The 27848-nt window shown below is 39.9% G+C and overlaps 1 protein-coding gene and 1 pseudogene across 1 annotated transcript in view; both read right to left on the bottom strand.

Moving 5' to 3' along the window:
• Window positions 1-388: 388 nt before the first annotated feature.
• Window positions 389-27848, bottom strand: part of Ttc21b (tetratricopeptide repeat domain 21B) — a 76252-nt gene continuing 48792 nt past the window's right edge. The window contains exons 23-29 of the mRNA XM_051167098.1: window positions 22746-22896; window positions 22393-22554; window positions 18870-19065; window positions 9196-9420; window positions 5334-5454; window positions 1904-1971; window positions 389-530 (exon numbers count right to left, since the gene is read on the bottom strand). Of these exons, the coding sequence (XP_051023055.1) occupies window positions 453-530; window positions 1904-1971; window positions 5334-5454; window positions 9196-9420; window positions 18870-19065; window positions 22393-22554; window positions 22746-22896 (1001 nt within the window). The 3' untranslated portion in view covers window positions 389-452. The remainder of the gene's footprint in view (window positions 531-1903; window positions 1972-5333; window positions 5455-9195; window positions 9421-18869; window positions 19066-22392; window positions 22555-22745; window positions 22897-27848) is intronic.
• LOC127207722 (DNA-directed RNA polymerase II subunit GRINL1A-like) lies at window positions 13536-14578 on the bottom strand (annotated as a pseudogene).

The following is a 27848-nucleotide window of genomic DNA, read 5'->3' as shown; positions in this document are numbered from 1 at the left end:
TCTAAGAAAAATATAAACCAGCCATTTACAAAATCTTTATTAAAATATACATTTAAAATATTTATTCTTTTTTTCATAAATTACATGACATTATATCATAAACTATAATAAAAATGAACAGATAACAGTAGACTTTAAATAAGATTATTAAAAAAAATCTAATAGTCTTCAGAAAAGATGTATCACCAAGACTTTAACAAAAATATCCTCTGGAGGAAGTGCTAGCCTTAATCATGATTGCGCCTAGTGGAAGAGAGAAAGATCAGATCTCAGCCAGCACTCCACCAGTGACACCGCAGACCATGGTTTGTCCATGGACAGCAGCAGCCTCTGCTGGAGAAGGCAGGACATGCTTCTGTGACGCTGTCAGCTGGAGCGCCTGCTACAAGGCTACCAAGGCTGTGGGATCCCTGTTATCTCTCTGCTGGACACTTCAGTTAAAACAATCATTTTCAAGGTCTTAAGGAGGCACGGGCCTTATCGAGTATATCCTTTCTGATTTTGGGGTAAGTTGGATGTGCTTTAAGAACCTGGGAGAACAAAACCAAAACAACTTGTAATAAACTGTTGAGAACAAGGGAGCTATGACACTTACTATAAATGTATAAATGGGAACTGTGGCCAAGAGTTCCCTATATTAACACTGTAACTCTCACACTTTTCAAAGGTGAGACTCTTAGCTGTAAAGTAGTGATTCATTTAGACAGGCAGATAAGAACGTCAGAATATGGAACCATATATGGAAACATCCCATATAAGCTTCCTTAACAGATGATACAGAAGACAACTTATAACACTGTATCTTAGGTACCTGCTGTGTCTGATACACTCTGGGAGAGTGATACTAACTGGGAACATACATCAGATTTATCTGGGCTGATTTTGGAATGTTCCAATTCTCAGGAATACAAGTCTAAGAGTGAAGAGCTATTCATTTAAGAAGACAGAACTAACTCCACAAGTGATTCTAATGCATAAGCCTTCTTTGTGCTCACCCTTATCTTAGTGAGAAGCACTACCTGATGGAATTAAGCAACCAACAGCAATCCCCTAGCCTGGTGTTTATACCATAATGTTGGTACATAGCTGTCTGACGTAAGGGCCATGAGAAACTGTAAGGGACTCATTCTCAAACTGTTGCCTGGCTTGGAGGACTACTGGGACATGGCAGACACAAAGAGCTGTGGAATTCTAGAAGAAACTTAACTATGTCATTTTAATTTCAGAGTTTTAATGAGATGAAATGCAGAAATACTTTCTAAATTATGGCGTATATTCTATAACTTACAAATCAAAAGTCTCTAATTTAGATTTATTCTATTTAGATATATAGAATTTGGATATATTCACAAAAAGTTCCACTTAAAAATATGACCTCTGACATCAAATGTATCTGTGGTGGCTGCAGAGGCCAGAAAAGGGTGATGGGAGAGTCCCTGGAACAGCGGTCACAGATGATCCAGATCTGCACATTGTTGCTGGCAACTACTCCAGGGTCCTCTGCAGAAGCAGCGGATGCTCCCAACTGCTGAACCATCTCTCCAGGCCTTCAAATACCTTCCAAGTTGGGTTTTGTTTAACATCTTTTCCCTACCAGCCTATGTCTTTAAATTAACACAAACATTTTTTACCATTGTAACCCCAATTTTAAATAAAAAACAATCCTTGTTTTAAATAAATTTATTTTCTTATTTTTAACTAAATACTGATAATTTCTTCATAATTTATTTAACAAACTAGTTAGCTAAAAAACTGCATCTTTTATTTCTTTCTATCCAATGACATCTTGGGAGTAAAAGAAAATTGTGTATCTGTACTTTTGGTTATGAGCCTTAGACTTTAGAAGCTGAGACATCTTTCCAACCTCTGTACTATTTTAAGAAATTGTAATTTAAGTATTTACCTGGTGACATACGTCAATTGCATCCACATATCGTTTTGCTTTTAAGTAATTAAATGCCAATTTGTATCCTGTTAAGACAAAAAAATATTATACAGTGGTACATGTTTTTTCTTCCTCTTTTGTTGACTTATTAGAGAAGCCTTAAGGGAGGCTGTTGGCCAAACTAGTACAGAGAAAAGTGACATGACAATAGACAGCAAAGTGAAATTAAGAAGAACAAACAGAAAAGAACAGAGTTTAAAAGGACGACAGTGGGTAACTGGTCGGTATCAGAACTGCTAGTCCACAAGTGTGGTTTCTTTAACTTACTAAACAGGTCTCCCTGATTTCAGGTTACAATAAAAACTCACAAGGCAGAAAACAACATACCCAATGGTAAGACATGTAAGAAACCAAACCACTTGCTGAGGAGACAGCAACTCAGAGAGCAGCATAGGTGGGTAGATTAGTCATCAGAGGTCCAAATCAATGAATAGCAAGATTGTCACAATTATGCATACAGAAGTGTCATTCTTCTAGTGCTGACAATTAGAAGTTTTAAGACAATTAAAACGCCCATTGCTCTCCTATAAGACTACTCCAAGACTAAGAAAAGATTACAATCTTTCCACCTCCTCTTCCACAATGAACCCCAAGTTTTGGGAGGAGAAGGTGTAGTGTAGATGCCCAATTGAGAGCTGAGTATTTTCATGCTCTTATTCTCTGCACCTTGGCCACCTTGTGGTTTTCTGTGTTAATCACCATCTATTGCAAACAGAAGCTTCTCTGATGATGGTTCAAATGTGCACTAATCTATGGGGATAACAATAAGGCATCCATTAGGAGTCAGTTTAGTACTTGTCCATTTAGCAGAATGATACTAATACATTTTCCTCTAGGACCCATGTAATGTCTAACCAAAGGTTCTTGGCCCAACAATGGTGCCAAGTATGGGTTTCACCTCATGGAACAAGAATTAAATCCAATTATAAAGTGGGTGGTTACTCCTGGCCATTTGTGCCAGCCACTACTGCACCAACTGATATGTCTTGCCAGGCAAGTCATTATGGTATCTCACAGGTTTCACAGCTGGGTAAAATTGGTAACTTTTCTCATCAAACTACTGAAACCTTTCAAATGTGTAATTGTGAGTTTCTGGCTTGCTGATTAACTTTGAAACCATAAGGACAGTATCTGTATTTTTGGTTTTCAGTTTCCTTAACTATTACAGAAACAATTTTTACCTCTTACAGTATAATTATATTTATATTTGTTTTTATTTATGTCTATGAGTGATTTGTTTGCATACACACACACACACACACACACACACACACACACACACACACACACACACACACACACACACACCCCACTTGTAGAGACCAGAAGAGGAAGTCAGATTCCCTGGACCTGGATTTACAGATGGTTGTGAACCATCATGTGGGTACTGGGAATGGAGCATGGGTCCCCTGGAATTGCAGCCAGTGCTCTTAACTGCTGAGCCATCTCTCCAGTCCCTCTTACTACAATTTTAATGTTCAAAATAGTAGTCTTAATTATGATATGTTTTTAAAAACTTTGGAGTACCATATACATAATAGTAATTTTCCTGGTTAAAAAAACTTATATTAAAATCATAACTTTACTGTTGGAAGTCAATAAGGTCATCTTGAACAAAACAAAGTAAGGCAATAAAGGGCTAGGGAGCACAAGGAACATGGACAGCACAGGACACGCACACCACATCTGTCCAAGGCATATGTACTCAATTACAGGGTGAGCAGCAGAAAAGGAGAAAGTGAAACAAGAAGTCTAGTGACTGCCATGCAGCCGAAGTGGAGGTGTAAGTAGGTTCTTCCCTCACTGGCTCTCAGTTCCCAGTGTTCTTCTATTTTAAAGTGTTTCTCATTTAAAATGTGTTCTTGGGCATATTTATACAAGGAATATAACTATATATATGATACATATTATTGGCATATCTATCTTAGTGCCATTTGCAATGACAGCATCTTATTCAGAATTCTATGAAAACAGTATATGGATTTTAAAGGGTTTCTTGACAGGTGAAAGTGAAATATACTGTTAATTTGGCCAGCCAGATTGGAGTACTGGATATAGTGACAAGCTTAAGGGAGAAACTAAATAATTGAAAATGTCAGAGAAACACCTATGAAATGAACACTGGGAGAGCTGCCAAGATCATCTGTAGACTACAATAAAATACAGGAAAAGCTGGTGAGTTGGAGTCTCTGCATTTTCTGAAGCTTTCCAAGGAACAGAATATATAAATAACTTTGAAACATATTACTCTGAAGGACTAAATTGTCAAAATTATTTATATTTTATGGGTATTTAAGAAATTTCCATTTTACAAGATGACTATTTCATATGACGTATAATTCCTGGGAATGATATAACAATTATAAGTTCCTTTACTTTGTCCAATCTAGTAATTTAACATATCCTAAAGAAGCACAAGTCAGGGGCCAAGCTGCACATGTGACAGTGATTGTAAGGAGTACTGACTGACTGCACTCAAACATTGTGACACAGCTGCTAAAACACTGGTGTGTCTTAGGCTACATTCATAGCTTGGAATGGCCTAATCTAATAAAAACATCAACACCTGTGTGCTCACAGTGAGGCAAGCCACATTTACAAACATACTCACATGCAGTGAAATAGTTCAGGAGGGACACAGCAAACAAAGTAATTTTTCATGTGTTGTGGCCACGGAAATGCTCCATCTCTATCTCAACTATAAAAATCTTGACAATGTTCAAAGGGAGAGTTTAGGCCATGTTTAGCAGTTTTGTGGGACAGTGCTAAGTAGGGGAAGATGACAGTTCTCTCCAGAACAGCAGGAAGTACCTCAGGGTCACCTCAGGAGGAAGTGTCCATGGAAGGGCCATCCTCTCACTGGTCCAGGGAATCAGACTCAGCTCAGTGGGAGGAGCACCATCACCAGGAGGCTGAGGTTAGTCACTATTTATGCCACCCAACTGTTCAGACACTGGAGACTAACAATCCCTACATAAGAGTCTGCACACATGACTGATGAGAATTTTAGGAGAAATGCAGCCCTTTGTAACACCCCAACAACTGTACTTGAGTGCTAAAGGCTTTAGAAGACCCACAGCAAAAGAAACTTAGGTGATGATGTAATGGAATATTTGCATAATTTATTTGAAAGCGGGACTTTTTTTTTCAAATAGCAGAGTGAAGGGAGAAGAAAAGGTAGAATAAGTCTAGTTTCCAGACTGAAGACAGGCTGGATCTTCAGGGAATTATATTGAACTATTTACAGGTAATCGAGTCATTATGAAAATAAAACATCCATAGTGGAAGGTGGCATTTAGTATATATATTGTCCTAAAATACATTTCAAAGATTTAAAAATAATATACTATTTCTTGTTAACACACTGGGCCCAGTTTGCCAAACTCACCCACTGCAGGATTTGTCTGGTTACTGTGTTTCCATGCCATCTCATAGTTGAAGGCCGCATCTGTATAAGCTTGTTCTTTCTCCATAATGTATCCCATATATTCATAAGCTTTGCAGCAGGACTTAGGGGCAATGGAAGACATGAATAGATTAAACTCCATACCAATACAATTTTATGCGACGTGCATAACATGGACACCAGTCATATTAACCCATCTAAATGGTGTGGAAAGAAATGGTTTTCAAATTTGAGTATTCCACCAAAGTATGTGCAGGACGCAATAGATGATTCTTATTCCAAAAGCCAGCTCATAACCGTCAGAAGCACAATTCCCTTTCACAGAAGAAGAAACGCACATAATAGCATGCAGACTTTGCTCTTATGCAGGTGGGACCCATTATATTGTCACTCATTTAAACACACAGGGTCAAGAGTACAATGAGCTCAATGGACACACGATTTTCCTTTAAAGTCAACACTGACTTGTTTCCTGCCCTATACTTACACTTCCACACTACCAAGAAAAATATCCTCAGATACTACATAATTTTAATCATATATATATAGTCATATATATAATATATATGCCAGAATGCTTTTCTAAAAGATAAAGCCTTCATTAAACATAACCCACACAGAAAGTGCCAATCCTTAGTCACTCATTTACTCAGACATTAGGCATATTTCAAATTGTTAAAATATAATTTATTTTAAGAATTTGTTAGACTGAGAATCCAATCCATGTCATACATAGCTTGTGAGTGGTTTGAAATAGCTCGAGTTGGTTTTGATCTAGAGAATTTCTCTCCTGTCTCTATTATTATCTTAACCAAAAGTAGCATAAAGAATCTTAACAACAGCATTCCTCTTCACATGGATTTAGCTGAACACATTTTTGTGTTGTTTCTATAATATAGTCTGATATCATTGGTATTTCCTGCTTCTTGCATTGGTTTTTAATCTTCCTAATGCTATAACCCTTTGATATAATTCCTCGTGTTATGGTGAACCCCCAATCATAAAATTATTTTCATTGCTATTCATAAGCACAATTTTGCTACTGTTATGAATGAGGTAAACACCCGATATGCTGTGTATCTGATGTGCCATCCCTGTGAAAGTGTCATTTGATCCCCAAAGAATCACAAGCCACAGGTTGAGAACCACTGTGTTAGAGACCCAGTATGAATGTTTTTTATATGCCAACAGAATGTATTATAACATTTTTCCTTATTCTAAGATATTTGATCACTATTTTCACTACAATCAGTTTCCATTAAAACACAGACAGACAAAAATGCGAGCCTGGGAAAGCCCCTATTTACCACTTGGATGCCCCATAGCTCAGCACAGTACAGTCTTAAATGTTTAGATTTTATTTTTCTATTTCAAATGATTGAAAATATAGTGCACTGTTGTACTTATCTTGATGCTGTGTAGTTTTTCATCCTAGCTCCATCTCTGTCACAGACATTTTGTTTTTCCATTACAAAACACAAAATGTTTGATTGTCTCCCCTTTTGTAATATTCTGTCCATTCATAAACTCACCAATATTGAAAAACAGTGATACTTATCATTGCTTATTAATTACCTGGAAACATCTCTACATTGAGAAGTCTTATCAAAGATTCGGCTACTTAACAGTACAGTTTATACAGAAAACCCAGGACAGGTGCTGGATTTCCCATCGTCTGACAGAGTCAGCCAGCTTATTAGCACACTGCAGTGTTGACTGATCCTGTTTTTTTTTTTTTTTGTATTTTTATGCAGTCATCTGTTTGACATATTGGAAGGATTTTAATCTATTGCAGTTCTCATTCCTTTTGGTACTTGGTGTCCCAATTCTGACTGCTGCGCTGTCTTCAATGTGGCTCCTGAGTGCCTGGCACAACTCTTAGCAACACTGATAGCTTTCCTGCCATCTGGTATGGTACAATGCCCCAGTGTTGTTTTATGCTTTCTTGGTCAAATATCAGTGGTTTTCATTTTAAGATTATGTAATTCAAGGTTCCTCAGCTTTGATTCCTGAGTCTCCTGCTTTCAAATCGGCATCCTAAAGCAACAGGGCTTGATGGAGATTCTGCAGGAGCAAGCACATTCAGTCACACCAGGCGCTGCCTTCTGGTCAGGGCTGACCGGAGCTGGGATTCTATCCACGTCAAAGCCTTACTTCCTACTCAGCGTCACTTAATCTCAGACCAGGCGCACCGTGTTCATCTAATACAGCAGCTTACATTTTAAAGCCTATCAATGAGGATTCCGTTTTTGGGGCCAATATAAGATAAAATTAATGAAACTGGTCTTATAAAAGTAACTTTTATTCTCCTGGCTCAATTATTGCCTCGGAGGTTTACTGCCTCCTTCTGCAAACCTAGACCTAGTCGTGGAAGCTTCTAGCCTCTGTACAATCTAACCTAGCTAGGCCTAGAACATTTTCAGCCTCTGAGACTTACTGCTTAATGAGCTCACCCTTTCTTGTTGTCATTGAGCTCTGGGCTGGCTGCTTCAACTCAGCTGTTCTGGCTCAAACTCTTCTCCCAGCTGACTTAGTTAATCTAGCTTCTGTTGGCCCGAATTGCTCTGCTTGGCTTCAACTAACTCAGCACTCTGCTCTAATATTCTGGCTCCTCATTTTCTGGCTCATTCCATCTTCACCTGAGTTCTTTCTCTGCAACCCATCTCTCTATTACTGTCCTGGTAAAACTGCCTCCTCTTTCTGTAAAACTGCCTCTTAAGTAGCTTCCCTTTCCTCTCGTCTTGTGAGAGTTGGGTGTATCCTATTCTGTCAAGTCTTCTCTGATTCATCACCTTTTCTGACACTCAATTAGACATCACTTTCAAACATGGGCACTTCCTTCTACAAACTAACTTTACCTTTGTTTGAGATTAAAGGCATGTATCACCACACCTAGATCTAAGCTTTTCTTCATCTGATACTTGCTCTATACCAGGCTGGCCTTGAACTCTGATCTGTTTGCCTCTGTCTCCTGGATTAAAGGCGTGTTTGTATTCCAGCTGGATCACACAGACCTAGAAGATCTTTGAATGTGATCTCTTGCCAGCTGGATCACAAAGACCTAGAAGGTCTTTGGATGTGAATTAACATTGCATAGTCTACCAACTGGTAGGTTTTTAATGCCTATGAAATGAGCTTGCTACTACTACTAGGTAATCATAACTCCTCATTAAAAAGTAAATAACTCATTTTAATATGCTTAAAGAGAATAAAAGCCATATTTACTGTAATTAACATTTTTAGCTAATTGGTATGAAGCTGTATATATAAATAGCCTCAACTTTCTAAGTTAAATAGATATTTCTCAGCAAATACTAATTCACACCTGAACTTTAAAAAAAGTTCATAATAAGATATCTTATTTCTGTGTCTAAACAGCAGATTATAAGTAGAAAGGGCTTACATAGTATAGAGTTGAAGAATTGCTTTTCTACCTGAAAATAAGGACTTTTATTAAATTGAATTAGAAATGACATACAGCTGCAGTAATTTCATCATGAACACATCCTAAAGGGAGGGACAGGCAGTCACAATGAATACCCTGCAATTTCTCATTAGTTCTGGGGCGAGATGGGTAATCATGGCGAAAGCTTGGTATTCCTAAAGCATTTTCTGCAAGCGGGGCATCTCCAGCTAAAACTTGAAGCTACATAAACCTATCTGTTCATTACCTTCAAGGGAACACAGCTTCTTCTTTTTTTAATCATTAATGTTCATTTCCTGATTATAGTACGAATAAACATTTAAAATTCAGGACACAAAGGAGAAACATCAGAAACGGACCCAGGGCTGTACTACAGGACGCTTATGCAACACAGTTAACCATTGTTTCTTAGTCACCTACCCGGTTATGGCACAGGCAACGCTTTAGTAATTCTTCTGCCATGTCATATTTTGCTGACTGAATATAAATATCAGCAAGCAGCAGCCAGCTCTTCTCCAGATCCTCGGCTTCAATGGGATTCCAAGTCATTTTGGCAATGCGCTTCAGCTGGTTTCTGGCTTTTGGCGTCTGCTTCAAGATCATATAAGCTGTTGCCATTCCCAAGAGAGCCGGGATATGATCCTTCTGTGGAAAAACGAAACTTCAGGCCACAAGACGCACCATGCGGGAAGCAGCAAGCACTCACCCGTGCCTTCCCTCCAGCTCCTTGCTGGGTAAATGTGACTATTACTGTTTAACACAGCGAATAATCGCAAGCCATGGCAAGGAAATCAGTAAATGGGCGTGAATTCACAAACTATGCGGACACTAAAGCACAGTTCCAGCACTTAGTGCAACTTAATTTGTAGTGAGAGTGACTGGCTGATTCGATTTTGTACAGAAACAGAGAGAATAAAATCTGACTTACTGTATGGTTCCTGAGCAGTTTTTCTTTCAGATTTAAAGTTTTGCCTCCTTGGTTCTTTCCAACTGGCAAATAGGAGAGACATATTCACCCCCAAATTCACCCTACTGCTATTGCTCCTCACTTTTATTAAAAACAAAACAAAACAAAAGCCAAGAAACTCTTTTTCTCAGTGAAGTTCGGCCAATGAAATGTCCCTTAGTTACTTGCACAGTCCATGGAATGGACTCGTGGTTTGAATCAGACTTGTAGACGTAAAGCCTGCAGTCTCCTGATATGGTCTATGCAGCACAATATTCCCTTCGACAAAGGTAAAGCCCCCAAATCAGTCTTCTAGAAAGCTAAGCAGTTAGTTAGAACTGGCATATGATGGAAACCACAGGAATGTACCCAGAAAGTAGACTTAAGCAACAGTGTACAAGTCCCCAACTAAGCTTGGCAGAGAGATCATGATAGTTTCCGGAGGAGGGTCTCAGCTTAATGTCTTGAATTAGAAATGTGGTAAGAAACTGCAATGTTGTGGCTATAACAATGGTTGTCTGTAAGGCTACAGATTTGAGCAACTAATGGCAAATATCCAAAATGGAGCATGAAATGATCATCTATTTGTGCCTGAGACCGACCGGCCTTTGTTGGAAGTCAGAAGAAAGAGAGGGATATAATACTTTCCCCTGTTTAATTTTATTTATTATTTATTTATTTATATTTGCTTTTGTTTTGTTTTGTTTTGTAGTCAAGGTCTCTACATAGCCTTGGCTGTCCTGGAACTTACTATGTAGACCAGGCTGGTCTCAAACTCAGAGATCCACTTGCCGCAGTTTCCCTAGAGCTAGAGAAAGGCGTGCATCTTCAGTGTCCAGCCTCTAATTTTATTTTCAAAATGTAGTTTTTTTTTTTAAGATTTATTTATTAAGTACGCAGTGTTTTAAATGCATGTACAACTATATGCCAGAAGAGGGCGCCAGATCTCATTATAGATGGTTGTGAGTAACCATGTGGGTGCTGGAAATTGAACTCAGGACCTTTGGAAGAGCAAGCAGTGCTCGTAACCTCTACGCTATCTCTCCAGCCCCCTCAAAATGTAGTTTGCTCAACCAAATGAGGCATAGCAAAAGGGTTTTATTTGATCACCAATCCTAGTCAAATAGTAGTAGTTTTTGAGGAGATGAATAGACCGTTACAAGTTATGAAACTGCACCCTATTTACAGTATACCAGTGATAGGAGATGGCAGATAATGGGGGCCTACCATGGATCTGTCAACTGGTTCTAAAAAGACCTAAGAAGAGACTAGCCTCCATTAACAGGAGCAAAAATGTCCATACAGCACAGACTTCTAAGTCTTTGATTTTACAGCCTTTACTCTGATTAAAATGAACCAGCTCTTCATAGCTAAGTGATCAGTATCTCTCTCTCTTATTAGTGTCCGTGTGTGTGTGTCCGTGTGTGTGTGTGTGTGTGTGTGTGTGTGTGTGTGTGTGTGTGTGTGTGTGCGTGCGTGCATGTGAGGCTGATGTTAGGTGTCTTTCAGTTACTTTACTAATCTGAATCTTATTTTCTGAGTCAGGGTCACACATTGAACATGGAGTGCAATGATTTGGCTAAGGCTGTCTGGTCAGTACCCTCAGGGATCTGCCTGCCTCGGCTTCCCAAGTGCTGGGGCTAGAGAGGTGCACCTCTGCTTCTGACGTTTTATGTGGGTATTAGGGAATCTGAGCTGATGCTTGTTTGACCCTCACTTCACCATAAGAGCCATCTATCTCCCCATCTCCATAAGTGAAAAATGTTCTGAAACTGAAAACCAAGTTCAAATCTCAGCACTAGACAATCAGGCCTTCTTATGACCTTTGGTGTGAACTTTGTACTTTCCTGGTATAGCCTATGAAGCAAAGTTCTTTATTCTCAGTTACCACAAAGGAAGACTCAGGTGACGCCAGTAAAGTGCCACTGTAATCGCTATACATGGTTCAAGTGGTGCCATTAGAGCGAGTGGGCAGTGCACACCAGCCTAGTCCACCATGTACTATTTCCTCCATGAATTCCTGTCTCATTCCCCTGAGTGACATGTTTTGAATTAGACACGTTTCTCTGCTGTAGTGAATTTATACTTTTCCTGTCACTCTGAGACACTTGGCCCACTTCTGTTTGTAAAAATGCTTATTTCCCTAGATCTTGGATCACACCTGTTTCTAGAATCACTGCTTCTTTCAGAAGTCTCCCAATTATTCTCAAAGAAATGCAGCAGGAAGTCATTAAGAAAATGGTGCATGGTAGCTGTGCTAGGCCCGTGCTGCACGGTTCCACTTGCTTTTCTGGCACTACTCATGTGCAGAGGTTATCATGGACTTTTACTGACCACACCCAGGTCTAAGTCCACCATCACCTACAGCACTTTCCTTAGCACCTCCAAGGGAGAAGATGAAGCATTTTCTTTAGTTCAGATAATCATTATATTCAGTACACTTATCTCATTTTTCTTAATACTATGGGAAGTGTAAAAAAAAAAAAATACGTTACTTCTTTCTATTTCGTTGACTTATCCTTTGATCAAAGTGGGGTGCTGAAGTCTCCCACTATTACTATGTGGGGATCGATGTTATTATTTATTTTACAAATGTGGGTGCCCTTGTATTGGGGGCCTAGATGTTTAGAGTTGTCATGTCATCTTGGTTGAACTTACCTTCGATGAGTATAAAGTGTCCTTCCCTCATCTCTTTTGATTAATTTTGGTTGAAAGCCTATTTTATTAGATAGATATTAAAATGGCTAAACCAGCTTGCTTCTTATGCCCGTTTGCTTGGAATACTTTTTTCCAGCCTTTTACCCTTAGGTAATGTATATCCTTGTGGCTGAGATATGTTTCTTTCTTTCTTTTTTCTTTCTTTCTTTTTTTTCTTTTTGCTCTGATTGGTATTTTATTTCTCCTTTACAAGTTCCACATAATAGACAAAGGGCTTTTTGATAACATTGTTATCTTTGCTGGAAATGATCATATAATCCTTTTAAACAACACAAATGTGTACATACATGAGACTGAGGTTTCCGCAACCTATAAACACCTCTTTGGGTTTAAAATGGAAAAAAAGCAGTATACTGACAATTCAACTGTAACTCTTAGAAAAACACCAGTTTCCTTACCACACCTAAGTGTTCAGTACAGGGACCTATCATCCAAGACAGCAAGGAGCTCAAGACACCAGAAGCTAAGAGCAGCTCACCAAACCAGCGCAGACCCTCCCCTATCCAGCACCTCTTCAAAGGGCTCCATATCCTCATTTCAGGAAGACAGCCATCACCCCAGGACAGGAGCAGCAAATATACCCTTTTGTAACATTTCTGAGTATCTTACACAGCACTTCACACATCCAGCACCTCAGGAACTCCATGCATCCATGCCTACCGCTCTTTAGTCTGTTCCCTTCATCTCAGGAGAGGGAACCAGGCCTTCCTAATTCATTGTGGGTGCCTGGGGTAACAAAGTATTTCACCAGAAGGGATGTAAGCAATGCTATTTGATAAGAGTAAGAATAAGGAAAAAGCAGTTAGCGTAAAGAAAAAGTGTGCTCTAGCACACTAAACTCTCAGACCAATGCACATCATACTGCCAAACTGTAATACAATACGGTCAAACACAATGTTCAAATATTCAGCTGTTCAAGCACATGAAGATCATCTTCTCAATGACAAACCAGGCTCTTATTCTGTAGCAACTTTTGTGTAACTTTAAAACACGCTGTCCCTCAGCAAAGTCTGACACTGATCTTGATGCTTGTTAGGAAGTTTGACAGGAGACAGTAACAGCTCAGCAATCAGCTTTGGAGGTCTCCCCGCGCTCATCTTCAGCATTCATTTGAACTGGGCATCATCTTCATCCCTTACTTCTCGGTCTCTCCCTGAAGACTCCCCTTTTGGATTGTAGCTCTGCATTTTAATATTCAGTCTCTCTGCTAATTTCTGTGCTGCGAGCTTTGCCTGCATCTCCTTGAAACTCTGCTTCTGCTCTTTCTGCAGGGCCAGCAACTCTTCTATAAAGAGCAGCTGTGCAGGCAGGTGGTGGAGCGGAAGGAGGCGCGCTGCTGTGATGTCATCAAGATGCTGCCTGGCCTTGCATCGCCGCTCTTCTGAGGAAGCAGGAGACTGGCCCCTCTGACAATGACTTGGTGAGTCACTCTGTTGTGTGGGTAACACATTGGTCTTAAACTTATGAGGAGGGGGCACTGGGTTTCTGGCTCGCATTTCTAGCACTTCCATATAATGCGGCTGGTGTTTTCTTCTGAGGGTTCAGTCTGGTGTGAGATTGTGATCTTTTGCAATTTAGTGATAAATAGACTGTCAATGCTGCTGGAAAGTAACTTCTGTTTGACTTGAAACGGCGCTGGGCAAGATGTTGGTTCATTTCAGATGAGGGTGCCCTGGCTCTGCTGCTGGGAGCTGGGCCTGTGCTCACTGGACAGGCAGCCTCCAAAGTCTCCTCATTGCCTCCGTGAGTGAGATGTGCAGGTCCAGGGGTTTCTGAGGTTGCTTTAGAGGATTTAATATCTACAGAAGAACATTCAGGAACTAATGACGAAGTATCAAGCATCAGGTCAGAATTCTGGGCCTTGTCTATGTCCGTATCAACTTTTTGCCTTAGCTTACAGTCTACACTAACAGGATTAAACAATTCACTTCTCCCTCCAACCTCTTCATGTTCTGCAATGGCAGCTTTCAGTTTGGCGATGGTGTCTGAGATCTTTTTTACCGTTGTCGAGCAATTTGCAAATGAATTCTTCGTTGTGCAAGTCTCTCCTAGTGCCTCAACCTCTCCCGCAGCTCTGCTGAACTCTAGCGCCCCATCCTCGGGAGCTGGGGGCTCGAAGCTGCAGGGCAGCAAGCACATTGTGCACGGTGTGGAGGGCAGATTTCCCAGCGTGTGGCGACTCAGGCATGTGAGCAGGAGTCGCCACTTTCCTGGAAAAGCACGGCTTCTTTGAGCCGAACTGAGTCGAGATGTGTTTCTTGAATGCAGACAAATGTTGGTTCTTGTTTATGTATCCATATAGTTAGTCTGTGCCTTTTTATCAGAGAATTGAGACCATAGATGTTGAGAGATATTAATGACCAGTGACTGCTAAGTCCCTTAATTTATGTTGGTTACAGTAGAGAGTTTTTGTGGTTGTATTTTTGCGATGATGTAGTTATCTATTTCCTGTGTAGTTTTGGTTGTAACTTGTCTCTTTGGGGTGGAGTTTTCCTTCTAGTAACTTCTGTAGGACAGGATTTGTGGATAGGTACTGTTTGAATTTGTTTTTGTCATGGAGTATCTTGTTTTTTCCATCAATGGTTATTGAAAGTTTTGCTGAGTATAGTAGTCTGGACTGGCATCTTAGGGTTTGCAGGACCTCTGCCCAGGCCCTTCTGGATTTTACGGTCTCTGCTGAGAAGTTGGGTGTAATTCTGATAGGTTTGCCATTATATGTGACTTGGCCTTTTTCCTTTGTAGCTTTTAATATTTTTTCTTTGTTTTGTACATTTTGTGTTTTGATTATTATGTGGCGGGAGGATTTTCTTTTCTGGCCTATTCTATTTGGTGTTCTGTAGGCCTCTTGTATGCTTATAGACATCTTCTTTAAATTGGGGAAATTTTCTTCTATGATTTTGTTGAAAATGTTTTCTGGGCCTTGGAGCCAGGCTTGTTCTCTTTCCTCAATTCGTATTATCCTCAGATTTCGTCTTTTCATGTTGTCCTTGATTTCTTGGATGTTTTGTGTCAGGAATTATTCAGGTTTAACATTTTCTTTGATGGCTGCATCAAGTTCCACAATTGTATCTTCTACCACCAAAATTCCTTTCTTCATCTCTTGAATTCTGTTAGAGAAACTTACCTCTGCATTTCCTGCTTTCTTCTCTAAGTTCTCTTGTTCCCGGCTTGCTTTTGTCTTTGTTTTTATCATTGTATCCATTTTCTTCTTCAGATTGTGAACTGTTTTATTAATTTCCTTCATCTGATTGTTTGTATTTTCCTAAATTTCTTCCAGTGATGTCTTCATTTCCTCTCTATAGGCCTCTTTAATGTTCTCAATCTGTTTGGCTGGATCTTCCTGCATTTGCCTATGGATTCTATTCGTTTCGTCCATTATCATCTTCATTACTAAGGATCTCAGGTCATTTTCTTGTGCTTCATTTGTGTTTGAGTTCTCAGGGTTGAATTCTCTGGGATAGCTGGGATCTCGGGATGCCACATTGGTTTGGTTTTTGATGTTTGTGTTTTTACACTGGCCTTTACTCCTTTTGCTGTCTCTTATGTTGGGAGGTAGGTTCTGGTGTCCTTCACTGGTCGTTAAGAGCACTTTGTTGTTGAGTGTCTATAGGTTGAGAACCCTCACCTGTGGGGATCAGGGAACCCTTCCCTGGATCAGGCAGGTGACCTGGTTTCAGCTCCAGGGGACTTGCTCCACACCCTGGGCTCCTCACTGGGTTAACAGAGGCTGGTGCTGGTGCTTTGCAGCCCAAGGATCGGTTCGAGGTAGTGTAGGCATCCTGCCTTTGGCTGGGCTTTGAAAACCCTGTCCTTGGGCACTGGGGCTTTGGGGGCCTAGACTCAGTTCTGCCTGAGAGAGGGCAAATACTGCCTTCTGGCTCATGGAGGTTAGCCAGGCTTTCACCCGATCCCTTCAGGCTGGTTCAGTTCTGCCCAAGTGTGTGGGAACAGTCTGCTGGGACAGCTGGCTCAGTTTCTGTCTGATCCATCCAGGCTGTGCCACCTTAGATCAGTCAACCAGAGAGTACGGCTATGGAGATGTAGTTCAAGAACGTGTGCACAGCCACCTGGGCCCCCGTGTGGGCCGTGGGTCCCTCTGTGGACTGGTGGGATGATCTGAGGTCAGATCTATTCTAGATCCACACTCTCAGCTCCCCCTGGGCCAGCAGCCACTGAAGCTGTTTCTCTGTAGCCCACAAATCAGTCTTAGAGGGAGAGAGTAAGAGTGCAAGCACGGCCCAGCACAACAGGCTGTGTTGGGCTTTGGATACTGTGCCTGCTTGGTCGACGGCCCCCAGGGCCTTCTGTGGACTGGCAGGGTGGTCTGAGGTCAGATCCACCCATTTTCCTGGAGTCTCCCCAGACCAGCAGATCCAGACTTTGTTGCTTCACTATCCAAAGTGAATACATTAGTTCTTGATTCCCACTATAATGAATATTTACTGGCTGTTTAATGAATATTCATGATATTGAATGTACTCATGAGTCTATGAGTTAAGTGAAAAAAAAAAAAAAGCAACACAAATACAGTGTTCGTAAAATTCAGCTCACTCATCATCATTTGGCTGATACAGTTAGTAAACAGACTGAGGGCGATGCCTGCACAGCACAGACAAGCATCTCCACAGAAAACCTTGCTTGGCCTTTCTAGCAGAGAGCTGCAATGTCATTCACTGCATCCCGGTTTTATTTCTCTTAAATTTTACAGCAGGAATAATGGAATTACTTGATATAAACTCTGAATTTTGTGATACAATACTACCTTATAGTAGTTGGTGGCTGTGATACCTAGCTGTAAATTGTATTTTAACAATTGTTCTTACATGAACAAATGTTCTTACATGAACATTCCATTTCCCCCTTTTTAGTAGCTGACACCTATCTGTTACAGAATGCCAATTCAGGGGAGTCCTACTTTTTTCTTTCTTTTTAAAAAACATCGCAGAAACAGCATTTGAATATGTATTTCTTTATAAAAAGTCTTAACACGACTCAGTGAATTTATTGCAGATTTTGAAGTTAGACTTCTTATCTTTAGGAGAAGAACAACAATCATAACACCTCCCAGGGGCCATGTTCTGAAAACTAAGCAGTACTGTAGAGTGTCTTATAAATTCTGCAGCAAGATATGTTTATTATATACCTTTCAAAAACTATGATCTGACGGATAATACAGAAATTGACTAAACAGACCTTGGTACTTTCTTCACTCTCACTAGATGCTTTATGTTGCCAAAGGATAATTCTCTCTTCCATTGAGTGAATTACTTAACATCACATCACAGGAGGTCTTTGGACTATTTTTAGTTTTGTAATTTATTTTTAGTGAGAAAAATCTGGTTTTCACAAATGTCTTTTCCTGGATTTTAAGCCAGGCCTGACATTAACAATATCACATTCTTACTCTGAGAAGGAAACTGAGGCAATCCTGGAAGGCATATCTGACCTTTCTCCTATTCCATTCTGCAGTTTGAGGTGATACTTTTGAGAACATCATCTTAGTGTTTGCAGAAAGGCTCGGTCGGCTCTGTGTGGTGCTGATGTTGAGGCTAGCTTGCTGTTTTGTCCCACAGTGGCTTACGGTAAGCTGAAGCTGCCATCTAAGGCATCTCTACACAAATCCGTAACATTTTATTCTTTCAGGGTCCTGAAAGTGGGCAATGGGACCACACTAAGAGGGTTTTGGTTGCCTATCAACCACTGTTATTCCCAAGACAAACAAAACAGAAAAACTTTTGGTATCCTTTGAGAGGCACATAATTTTGAGTTTTCAACGGCCTAGAGCACTGCTCAGTAGACAAGCAGATCAGCGACGATGGTCAGAAGTCAGCATTACTAACTGGGACTACTTGTCCCCTAGTCGTACTGTGCCCGGGAAGGTCTAACTGCGTGAGCGAGAGGGACTAGAGTTGAGTAGGGCAGGAAAAGAAAAAGCAAGTATAATTATAAAAGGATTCCAGGAGGTCACTTAAGTGTGGCTAAAGAGAAACTCTTATCTGCATGACTTAATTACACACTGTCATTACTGATCCTATTTAGTTCTCCAGCTGGAAAGATGCCAAGTACACCTGAGCAAGAAGGTGAGTCATCTAGACAGCTGGGCATCTGCTTTTACTTAGTAGGCCAGTCATAGCCACACCTATGGCATGAGACCACTCCAGAACATAAAGCTCTTCTCTTCAGAATTATCTATCTTATGCTCTTCTCAAGAATTTCTTTTCTGTAGAATTAATTTCATGTTCCCTCAGAGAATAACACACACTAACATATGAAAATGGAAGACACACCAAGTAAGGCTACACAAAACTACATACCTACTTTGTATTAAGAGTGAGCTATTAGGCCATGTTCAGGAAACAATCAACTATCCAAAACAGCATTTTATCTTACCAAGTCAAGGCAGACAAAGCCAAGAAGGAGAACCACTGACCTCGGAGCCTGCTATTTCAGTGAAGGTGTTCAGTGCCTGCTCCACGCTGGACTTTTGTTTGGTAGCCATTAAGCAGCAGTTTTCCATTACGCGGAGTTGCAAGCGGCCCTGGTGGGTCTGAGGCTTTAGTTCTTTAAGGAGCTTTTCTGCTGTCCTCACTGCTAACTGCACAGATTCCTGCTTCTCAGTTGAAGAACTGTGGAAATGGTGAATAAAGCACATATGTCTGCTACTTGAAATTGACTGACCACAACTCCACGTACTGGCTGCTCTTTATCCATGAACTTAAATAATCCCTGATAAAGAGTATTATTCATTGTCTTCTAATACCAAGGAATGCAGTATAAATGAATTTTAACCAAATTAATGTTTTCAGTAAGACATTAAATCTCAAGTCACTCTAAAATGAAAATCAGACAATATCTATATTGTCAGACAATATCTATATATCAGACAATATCTATACATTGTAAATATGTTAATTTTAGCTAATATCTAACTAGAATAAAAACTGAATCTTCATAGGCTAGTTTAGGTGATGTCCTGGGTTCAGTCCCTAGCTCCACAAAGAAGAAGGAAAGTTCTAAGGAAAATTGTAACATTTTCCAATGGTGTTCTACACTCAGAGGGAACACGAGAAGAGCAAAGGAGGAAAAAGGCCAAACGTTATCTGATTTCATTCAACTCTGTTCCTTCAGTATATGCTGGATGTATCTTCTATTTGGGGAAACTGAGACTCAAGAGAGTAGAACAGCTTCTCAAAGATCACAAATGGTAAAACTTCCACCAGTGTCTTAAGTTTATCAAACATACAAAGTCACTCATTTTGTTACCTACCAGACACTCAGAAAGGAAATCATATGTGATAAAACGTAGCAAGTTCCAGGCATAGTAAATATTTGATAGCAAATTCCCTATACACACATGCAGGCACACTTGCTCACTCGCTCATTCGCTGTGTATCAGTAAAACCACTCATCCTTTTCCTTATGTTTGAAGCTTTTTATTAATTCTTTTATTGTATTTGCACTCTCCCTTTCCCTACCCCCCCCCCCTCGTATGTGTGGGTATGTGTGCATACAAGTACAGTGGAGAGGAAATAGATGCCCCATGGAGCTGGAGTTACAGCCAGATGTGATGCTGCTAATTTGGGTGCTATGAACCAAACTCAGACCCTTTGCAAGAACAATACATGACCACTGGGTCATCTCTCGGGCACAGGCCTTAGTTATCTTTCTTTCTTTCTTGAGACAGGGTTTCTCTGTGTAGCCTTGGCTGTCCTGGATTCACTTTGTAGACCAGGCTGGCCTTGAACTCACAGCTATCTGCCTGTCTCTGCCTCCCGAGTGCTGGGAATAAAGGCATGCGCCACCACATGTGGCTGGCCCTGGTAACTTGACTCTCTTGCTGTGTCCATCTCCTGTTCTTGCTGTCTCCTCTACAGCTCCTATGCTTTGGCTTCTATAACTGTACAATTTGGTTTTTGTCTTTGACCTTGAGACTGCTAGCCTCAGCATGTCCCTAATCTAGTCTGTTTCCTGTGGCTATATATAATAGCTTGAAAAATGGTCCTTCACACAGACCAAACCCTTCAGGTTGTCTCTCAAACCTCTATGCACACTAGCAACTCCTCCTCTGAGTTCTATTTTGTATTTTCAAGTGTTTAAGGGTCTCCACTTGGGTGACTACAGTTCTGTAATAGCATATTTATTATTGTAACTTTCCTAAAACAAACAAACCATTTGTCTGCTTTGAAGTTTTACTGTCTCTCTAATCCAACCTTCAGAAATGTCCTTCCTTGTTCTAATTTCCTCCACTCTTCAATGCGCCATCTGCTGACTGCTCTGCACGGTACGACTATGCCTTCCTGCAGCACTGAACACCAGCATCCTTTCATTTCACTATGTGTGGTGTGGTCCACTGAATGCCCAGATATTGTCCTGCATTAAAAATGGGGGGCGGGGCTGGAGAGATGGCTCAGTGGTTAAGAGTACTGACTGCTCTTCCAGAGGTCCTGAGTTCAATTCCCAGCAACCACATGGTGGCTCATAACCATCTATAATGTGATCTGATGCCATCTTCTGACCTGCAGGTGTACATGCAGGGAGAGCACTGTGTACATAATAATAAATAAATAAACCTTTAAAAAAATAGATTACATGCCAATGAAAGGCGATGAAGGCAGTAACCACCTGTTACACAACCTTTACCTCTGTGTCCATCACCACGCCTTCTAGAGACGAACAACAGACAGAGCTTGAGCAGATGCCATCATTTCCCAGCAGTAACCCACAGTGACCACTGCAATGCTGTGGAGTCAGCTACCACTCGGCGCCTGTGCTGTCTTTTCTGGTCATTGCCTTAGATAAGAGACTCTGACCTTACTTCACAATGCTGTTGCACACAATCAGTGAGATAGAGCAAATAAAGAACAAAGCACAGGGCTGGCATGAAGCTACTATGTGTTAAGTTGGTACTACTATTTTTCTTTGTATTGACTTATCAGTGTGTGTAGGTTTATGTGTACATTTTGTATGTGCTTATGTGGAAAGCTAAGGTTGACATCAGGAATGTTCTTTAGTCACTCTTTACCGTGCTTATTAAGGTAGACTCTCTCAACCTAGAGTTTGCCTGAACAGCCAATCTAGCTAGCCTCCTTGCTCTGCAGGTCCTCTGTCTCTGGCTATGGAGTAACTGAATTACAGTCCAGCCACTAATCCCACTGAGTATGTAGGTAGGGTCTGGGGATTTGAACTCAAGTATTCATACCTGTACAGCATGCTCTCTATCTACTGAGGCATTTCCCTAGTGCCAGTCATTCCTACTATTATGTGGACAGTTTTTATTTTATTTGTGATAGAGTAATTAGGGGAATGCCTTTGTAATCCTTATAGCATGACTTAGGAAATGGAAATCACTTCTTGACTAATTGCTTTTATTTTTGTTGTTGTTGTTGTTGTGATAAAACACTATGATCAGGACAACTTAAAAAATAAATTGTTTAACCTGGCTAATATTTTCAGAGTGTTAGAGTCTTTGATGGCACAGCAAAGGAAAGCCAAGAGCTCACATCTTCACTTACAACCACAAAGCAGAGAAAGCACTGGGAATCTCCCAAGTCTCCTGAAACCTCAAAGCCCAGCTGTGGTGACACACCTCCTAATCCTTCCCAAACAGATCTACCAGCTGGGGACCAAATATTTAAAAATATAAGTGTATGACATGCTAACTTTAAATCTTACTATTATACGCGTAGATGATGTGTTAGTGCCAACATTCGTGTGTCACAGGGTATTTGTGTGTGTATGTATGTGTGTGTTCTCATTCAAACTACTGCACTGAGATGGAGCATCATTATTTTCATCTCTGTATATTAAATATGTATATTCATACACGTACACACACATAATCACCTTTTCCTGCGTATTATGGTAGAAGTTGGTTTTCTCTTGCTCTCCTGCTTGTTATCCCTCACATATATTCTAAAAACTGTTCCAAAGGAAATGTGTCAAATGCTACTCACCCTAGGTCTCCATCCAGGTTTTCAAACACTTCACCTCCAATAGTTTCATTGTCTGGGTTCAAGCAGATTTCTATCATATTATAAAGTGCATTTTGGCCCCAATCACTATCTTTCCGAGCTTTGTTAAAATGTCGAAGGGCATCATTTGGTTCTCCAGTATACCTTATTGATTGAAAACAATTTCAGTCACTCATTATAAATTTTATACCAGATCATAATATGCTTCACAAATAAATTTATTAAAACATTTCAAAGTGCAGATATTTTTAATATGAAGAAAAGCCTTTTCTTTTTTCTGCACAATGAGGGAAACAAATCATTATGATATAGGATTTTTTTGCCAATAAATTTACCAAAAATGTAATCCTTTACAGTACTGATATCCTGGCTCCAATTTTGTTCGGGAGTTGTGCTTCTCAGCCATTGAGAAAAATCTTGGAACATCCTCAAGTTTCCCACATCTTCTCAGGAGATCAATTAAACGAGACAAAGTCATAAAATTATCTAGAAACAAGCAATACTTCAGATATAGATAACATGTTAAAAATTTGTTCTGATGATTATCATTCTTTATTAATGTCCAATACTTCAAATGAAATGCAACAGAAATACAAGCAAAGGACTGCTTTATGTGCAATTACTTCTTAATGAGATCTGTGGCCTGGATCACGTTTTGAATGATACCTGTTTCGTTGAGCCAGCTACTGTGGAAGAAGGCGAGCCAAGGCATGCCTAGAAAAGGTTTGGTTGCTGCTACTTTTCAATTTTCCTGGAGCCAAACCTTCTAGAAATGCCCTTCATCCAGGTCATCTAGACTCTAAAATCTAGGAAGATGGATTGACAAGTATTTCTGAGACTCTTTTCCTACATAGGATGGAGGGTGGAGAAGAGAGTGCATGATGGTAACTGAGTTGGGCCACCACAAGTTTTATTGCAGAATTTATTTTTTATAAAAGATTTATCTATTTATTATGTGTACAGTGCACATTAGATCACATTATAGATGGTTGTGAACCACCATGTGGTTGCTGGGAATTGAACTCAGGACCTTTGGAAAAGCAGTCAGGGTTCTTAAGCCCTGAGCCATCTCTCCAGGCCTCCAGAATTTATTTAATGTGTGTGAATTTAAAGACTAGAATCAGCTGACTATTCTGCAGCTTTGCTACTTTAGTCCCAGTATTCTGATCTTCTTTTATATTTTCCTACACATAATAATTTAGTTCTCTGGTTTCCAGTGTAACTTCTGACTAAGTTCCTTCGAGCTTTCCCCAATTAGTAATGTACTATGATTTAAACATGACTAGACCATGATTCATGAACACCAAAAGAAGAAAAAAAAATACATAAAATTGTGTGAAGAAGAAAAAAAATGACCCAGTCTCATAACACAGTGATTAGTAAAGTCACATATTCATGACTAATGGCCAATAACTTATAAATAAAATTTTGATTTTGATTCAACATCAAACAATAAATATTTACCAATTGTCATTAGACAGTCTTCAATGCTATGATGTTAACAGATGACTAACATATATTACATTAATAATTAATTTCTCTGGGAGTCTGTTTTTAGGTCTTAGGGCTCTTGTATATCAAGTATCATAGAACGCATAGAGAATGTGTTAAAACTCTATACGCACTACTGTGAGGGCATTCTTAGCAAGAATTCATATGATTAAAGTATCCTCATAAGCAAACCAACATAGCCCCAATGTTCAAAACAAATTATTCTTGGTTCTAATTTTTAAAAATAAAGAGATGTATTACATGATACATCAGTCGTGTGAAGATGTGACTACAGCAATGGATAAGGCCTTAACCAGATGTTTGTGTACATAGGCACATCAGCGTTACCCCCAAAAATCAGGAAGGTGAACTACCCGTATGCCCATTACAGATGACAGATAAATGTGATACGCGCACACATGAAACACGACAACAGGGATGAGCTCTGAAGACTATGCTAGATGAAACAAGCCAGACACATGGACAAGGCTGCATATCCCATCAGCCACCTGGACTTGCTAGGAATCATAGAGGCACAAAACAAAATGGAGACTGTCAGGTGAGGAAAGAGGTGGGAGGGAACTGGGGCACAGGGTACAGTTTAGAAAGATTACACAAGCTCTGGGAATTGATAGCCATGGCTTGCACAACCATATGAACATACTTAATGCCATTGTACCGCATGCTCAGAAATGGTTAAGATGATACATTTTATGTTACACATTTTATCAGAATAAAAAATTAAGAAAATAACTTTGGAAGATTTTTATCTATTCAGTTACATTGTGAAAACAACCAAATCCTTTGCCCTCTCTATAGACTAATTTTGAGTCTATAGATTTTACTTATCTAGCCTTTTAGAATCACTACAAAGAACAGGGATTCAGAAAACTGGAATCCAAAAACCAGCTTTTTCTTTTAACAGTGTGAAATGTACTTAAATTACTCATTTTTCTTTCTTTTTTTCTTTTTTTCTTTTTCTTTTTCTTTGGTTTTTCGAGACAGGGTTTCTCTGTGTGGCCTTGACTATCCTGGACTCACTTTGTAGACCAGGCTAGCCTCGAACTCACAGCGATCCGCCTGCCTCTGCCTCCGGAGTGCTGGGATTAAAGGCGTGCGCCACCACGCCCGGCAACTCATTTTTTTAAAAGTAACTGTAATATCAACCTTCAGAGCACTGTAGAAGTTAAATCAAATGAAGGTATGGATGAGATTTACCTTATAAGCAGGATTGGCTACATTTACAAGTCTTTAGCAAACAGGTGGCACAATCCACCATAAAACCAAAGAGGCGAAAAGTAGAATTGAACTAAGCAAGGACTAAATGTTAAAATATCTGGCTAAGCTTTTTGTATGTTATTGCTAACATGTGTGAGGCATATTTGGCAAATATCTTCATTCAACACTGGGAATCCAGTTTATTGAAAAGTTCTCTCCTTCTAGTACTGCTGAGATATATTCATTATTAGTGATCACTGAGAGACTAAACTGCATTGACTTATCTTTTCATTAGCCATGACATTTGAGAGAAGGAGGTATTTTCATTTTTTAAAATGGCAATATATCATAAGATAAAAAGAGTAGCTCGTATATTTTTATTGCCGGATAGTACAACGATATCAAAATGACAGTGAGATGTGGAGTGCAGGAGTATAGTGCTGTGGACATAGAAAGCACTAGAGAGGTCAGAGGTGCTTTTCTCAAAGAGCTGACCTTTGAATAACCCCAGGGATGGGGCCAGAGATTGCCAGACTGACAAAGGCATTCTCAGACGCTGATGGCACCTGCATACACAGAGCAGGGGACAGCCGGGGGAGTGTGACAATCTTGATGCAGAAAGAGGAATGAAATCTAAGTAAAAGGCTAACCTAGGCCATGATATCATTAAAAACATGCTATAATTTCGGGCTTTACTCTGAAGCATGAAGCACATTGGACTGAAGGGCTAGCTTAGGAGTTAGAATATTGGTCTGAGGACATGACATCCAGCAGTAGCAAGTGCCCAGGGCTGGAAGAACAGGAGAGGTGACAAGGGTACTAAGGACAGCAGTGGGTCAGAAGACCACTACTGGCTGACTATGTTGCTTAGCAACTGAGCAGACAGAACTAGGGTGCTGTTAATTAGTTAAAATGGAAAAGCAGAAAACTCAAGATGACTAGAAAATTTTGAGACAAGATACAATATGTTGAAGCAGAGTGCCAGCTATGACTGGTCATTTTAATTAGAAACAAAATTGAACAGTATACTTCTTTTAAAAAAGATTTTATTTTTAACTCTGTGTGTATGTATGTGTGTGCGTGCATGTGTGTGTATACACATGTAAGGCAGATGTCTTCCAGAGACATTAGGTTCCCCGAAACCAGAGCTGCAGGTGGTTAGCTATGTAACATGGGTTCTAGGAACCAAATGCCTTTAACAACTACACCATTGTTCCAGCTCTTGGACAGCATATTTCTAAAAAAAAAAGCTAAAGAGAGCCACAAGTTAAGTTATACTACTGGGCATGATCACCAATGCACATATAAAATCACTGTGCATGGGTATGTTTTAGGAGAAATCACAGGGAACAAATCTGTAGACAAGTAGGTAAAGTCCTATCAGGAATAAAGCATATATTATGAAAAACGTCATGTGGACAAAAATTTTCATTTAAATTTGATAAGTTTAAGCATGAAGCTGACCCCATTCATTGATTACTAGATGAATGATACAATCAATGTTTCTGTAGTCAATTCACTCATTCAAACTACTTTGCAAATTTTCTTCTATTTTTTCCAATCTCTAATATCCCTTCAACATTCCATTTTCTGATCTACAAACCTCACTGCTACCTGAATAGGAAAATACGAGCAACCAGAAGGGAATTTTGTTCCCTGTCTACTCCCAGTCTGTCATTCACAGATCCATTCAGTCAATAGTCCCTGACTTTGCACTATGTGACTGGCTTGTGTCTGTCAAGGATTTAAGATAAGCACGTTATTGCTGACCTTGAAAATCATTATGTTCTAACAGAGAAGACAAATATATAGAAAATATATATTCATATGTATATTAGCAAATATTGTTATGTAACTAAGAGGCATTTATTGACAATATGATATGGATTAGGGTGATCAGTTCATCCCATTTTGACTTGTAATTTCCTTTAGCATGCAATGTTCTGGATCAATGTCTTGGACAAAGCAGAAGTCAAGGCACTCAATGCACCCTCAAGGGTGATATATTTTAGAACACATAGTGAGAAAGAGAAGGAAGGAACACAAAATGTATTATAGGCAAGAGGGGGTAAATCTACACAAGGCCTCAGGGGTGTGGGTTCAGGTCTTTCAGTACTGCTGGAGTACACTGCCATTACATCGAAATTATGAATCTTTTTTCTTTTTTTTAAAGACACAAAATTAGGGGACAGGGAGTTATCTCTGATCTCTAAAACTCACGTAAAAATACGAGAAGTTATGGCATGGGCCTGCAACCTCAGTGCTAGGGAGACAAACAGGAGGATCCCTAGGCCTTATTGGCTTGTCAGTCTAGCCTGATTCATGAGTTCTAGCCCAACGAGACACCTCGTCTCTACAGAGATGGGCAGCTAATTGAGCCTAAACCTCAGTGTTGTTGTCTGGTGTCCACTACACCCCATCCCCATCGTTCTCACACAAAAAACATCGAAACACGTTTAAATCATGAAAATACAAGTCGTACTATTTGAGAGAGGAAGGGGATCAGAGTAACAGAAGAGGTTAAGATAAATGAACAGGATGAAGTCATGTTATACGCACATGTAAAAGTCTCATAATGAAACCTCTCTCTTTGTTTACAAATGCTCCAAAGCAGCAAGTTGACTTACTCAATTAACATTCAGCTGTTTGCAAGAAATGCTAGTGTTGAGTAATAGAAACCGATGTGACACAGAGGGCTTCTCTAAAGCGTGTGAAAGAAAGTCTCATGC

The sequence above is a fragment of the Acomys russatus genome, chromosome 24 (genome assembly GCF_903995435.1).
Source record: "Acomys russatus chromosome 24, mAcoRus1.1, whole genome shotgun sequence".
Lineage (NCBI taxonomy): Eukaryota > Metazoa > Chordata > Mammalia > Rodentia > Muridae > Acomys > Acomys russatus.
The sequence above is the reverse complement of the archived record's forward strand: the minus strand, read 5'-3'. Positions and strand labels throughout refer to the sequence as shown.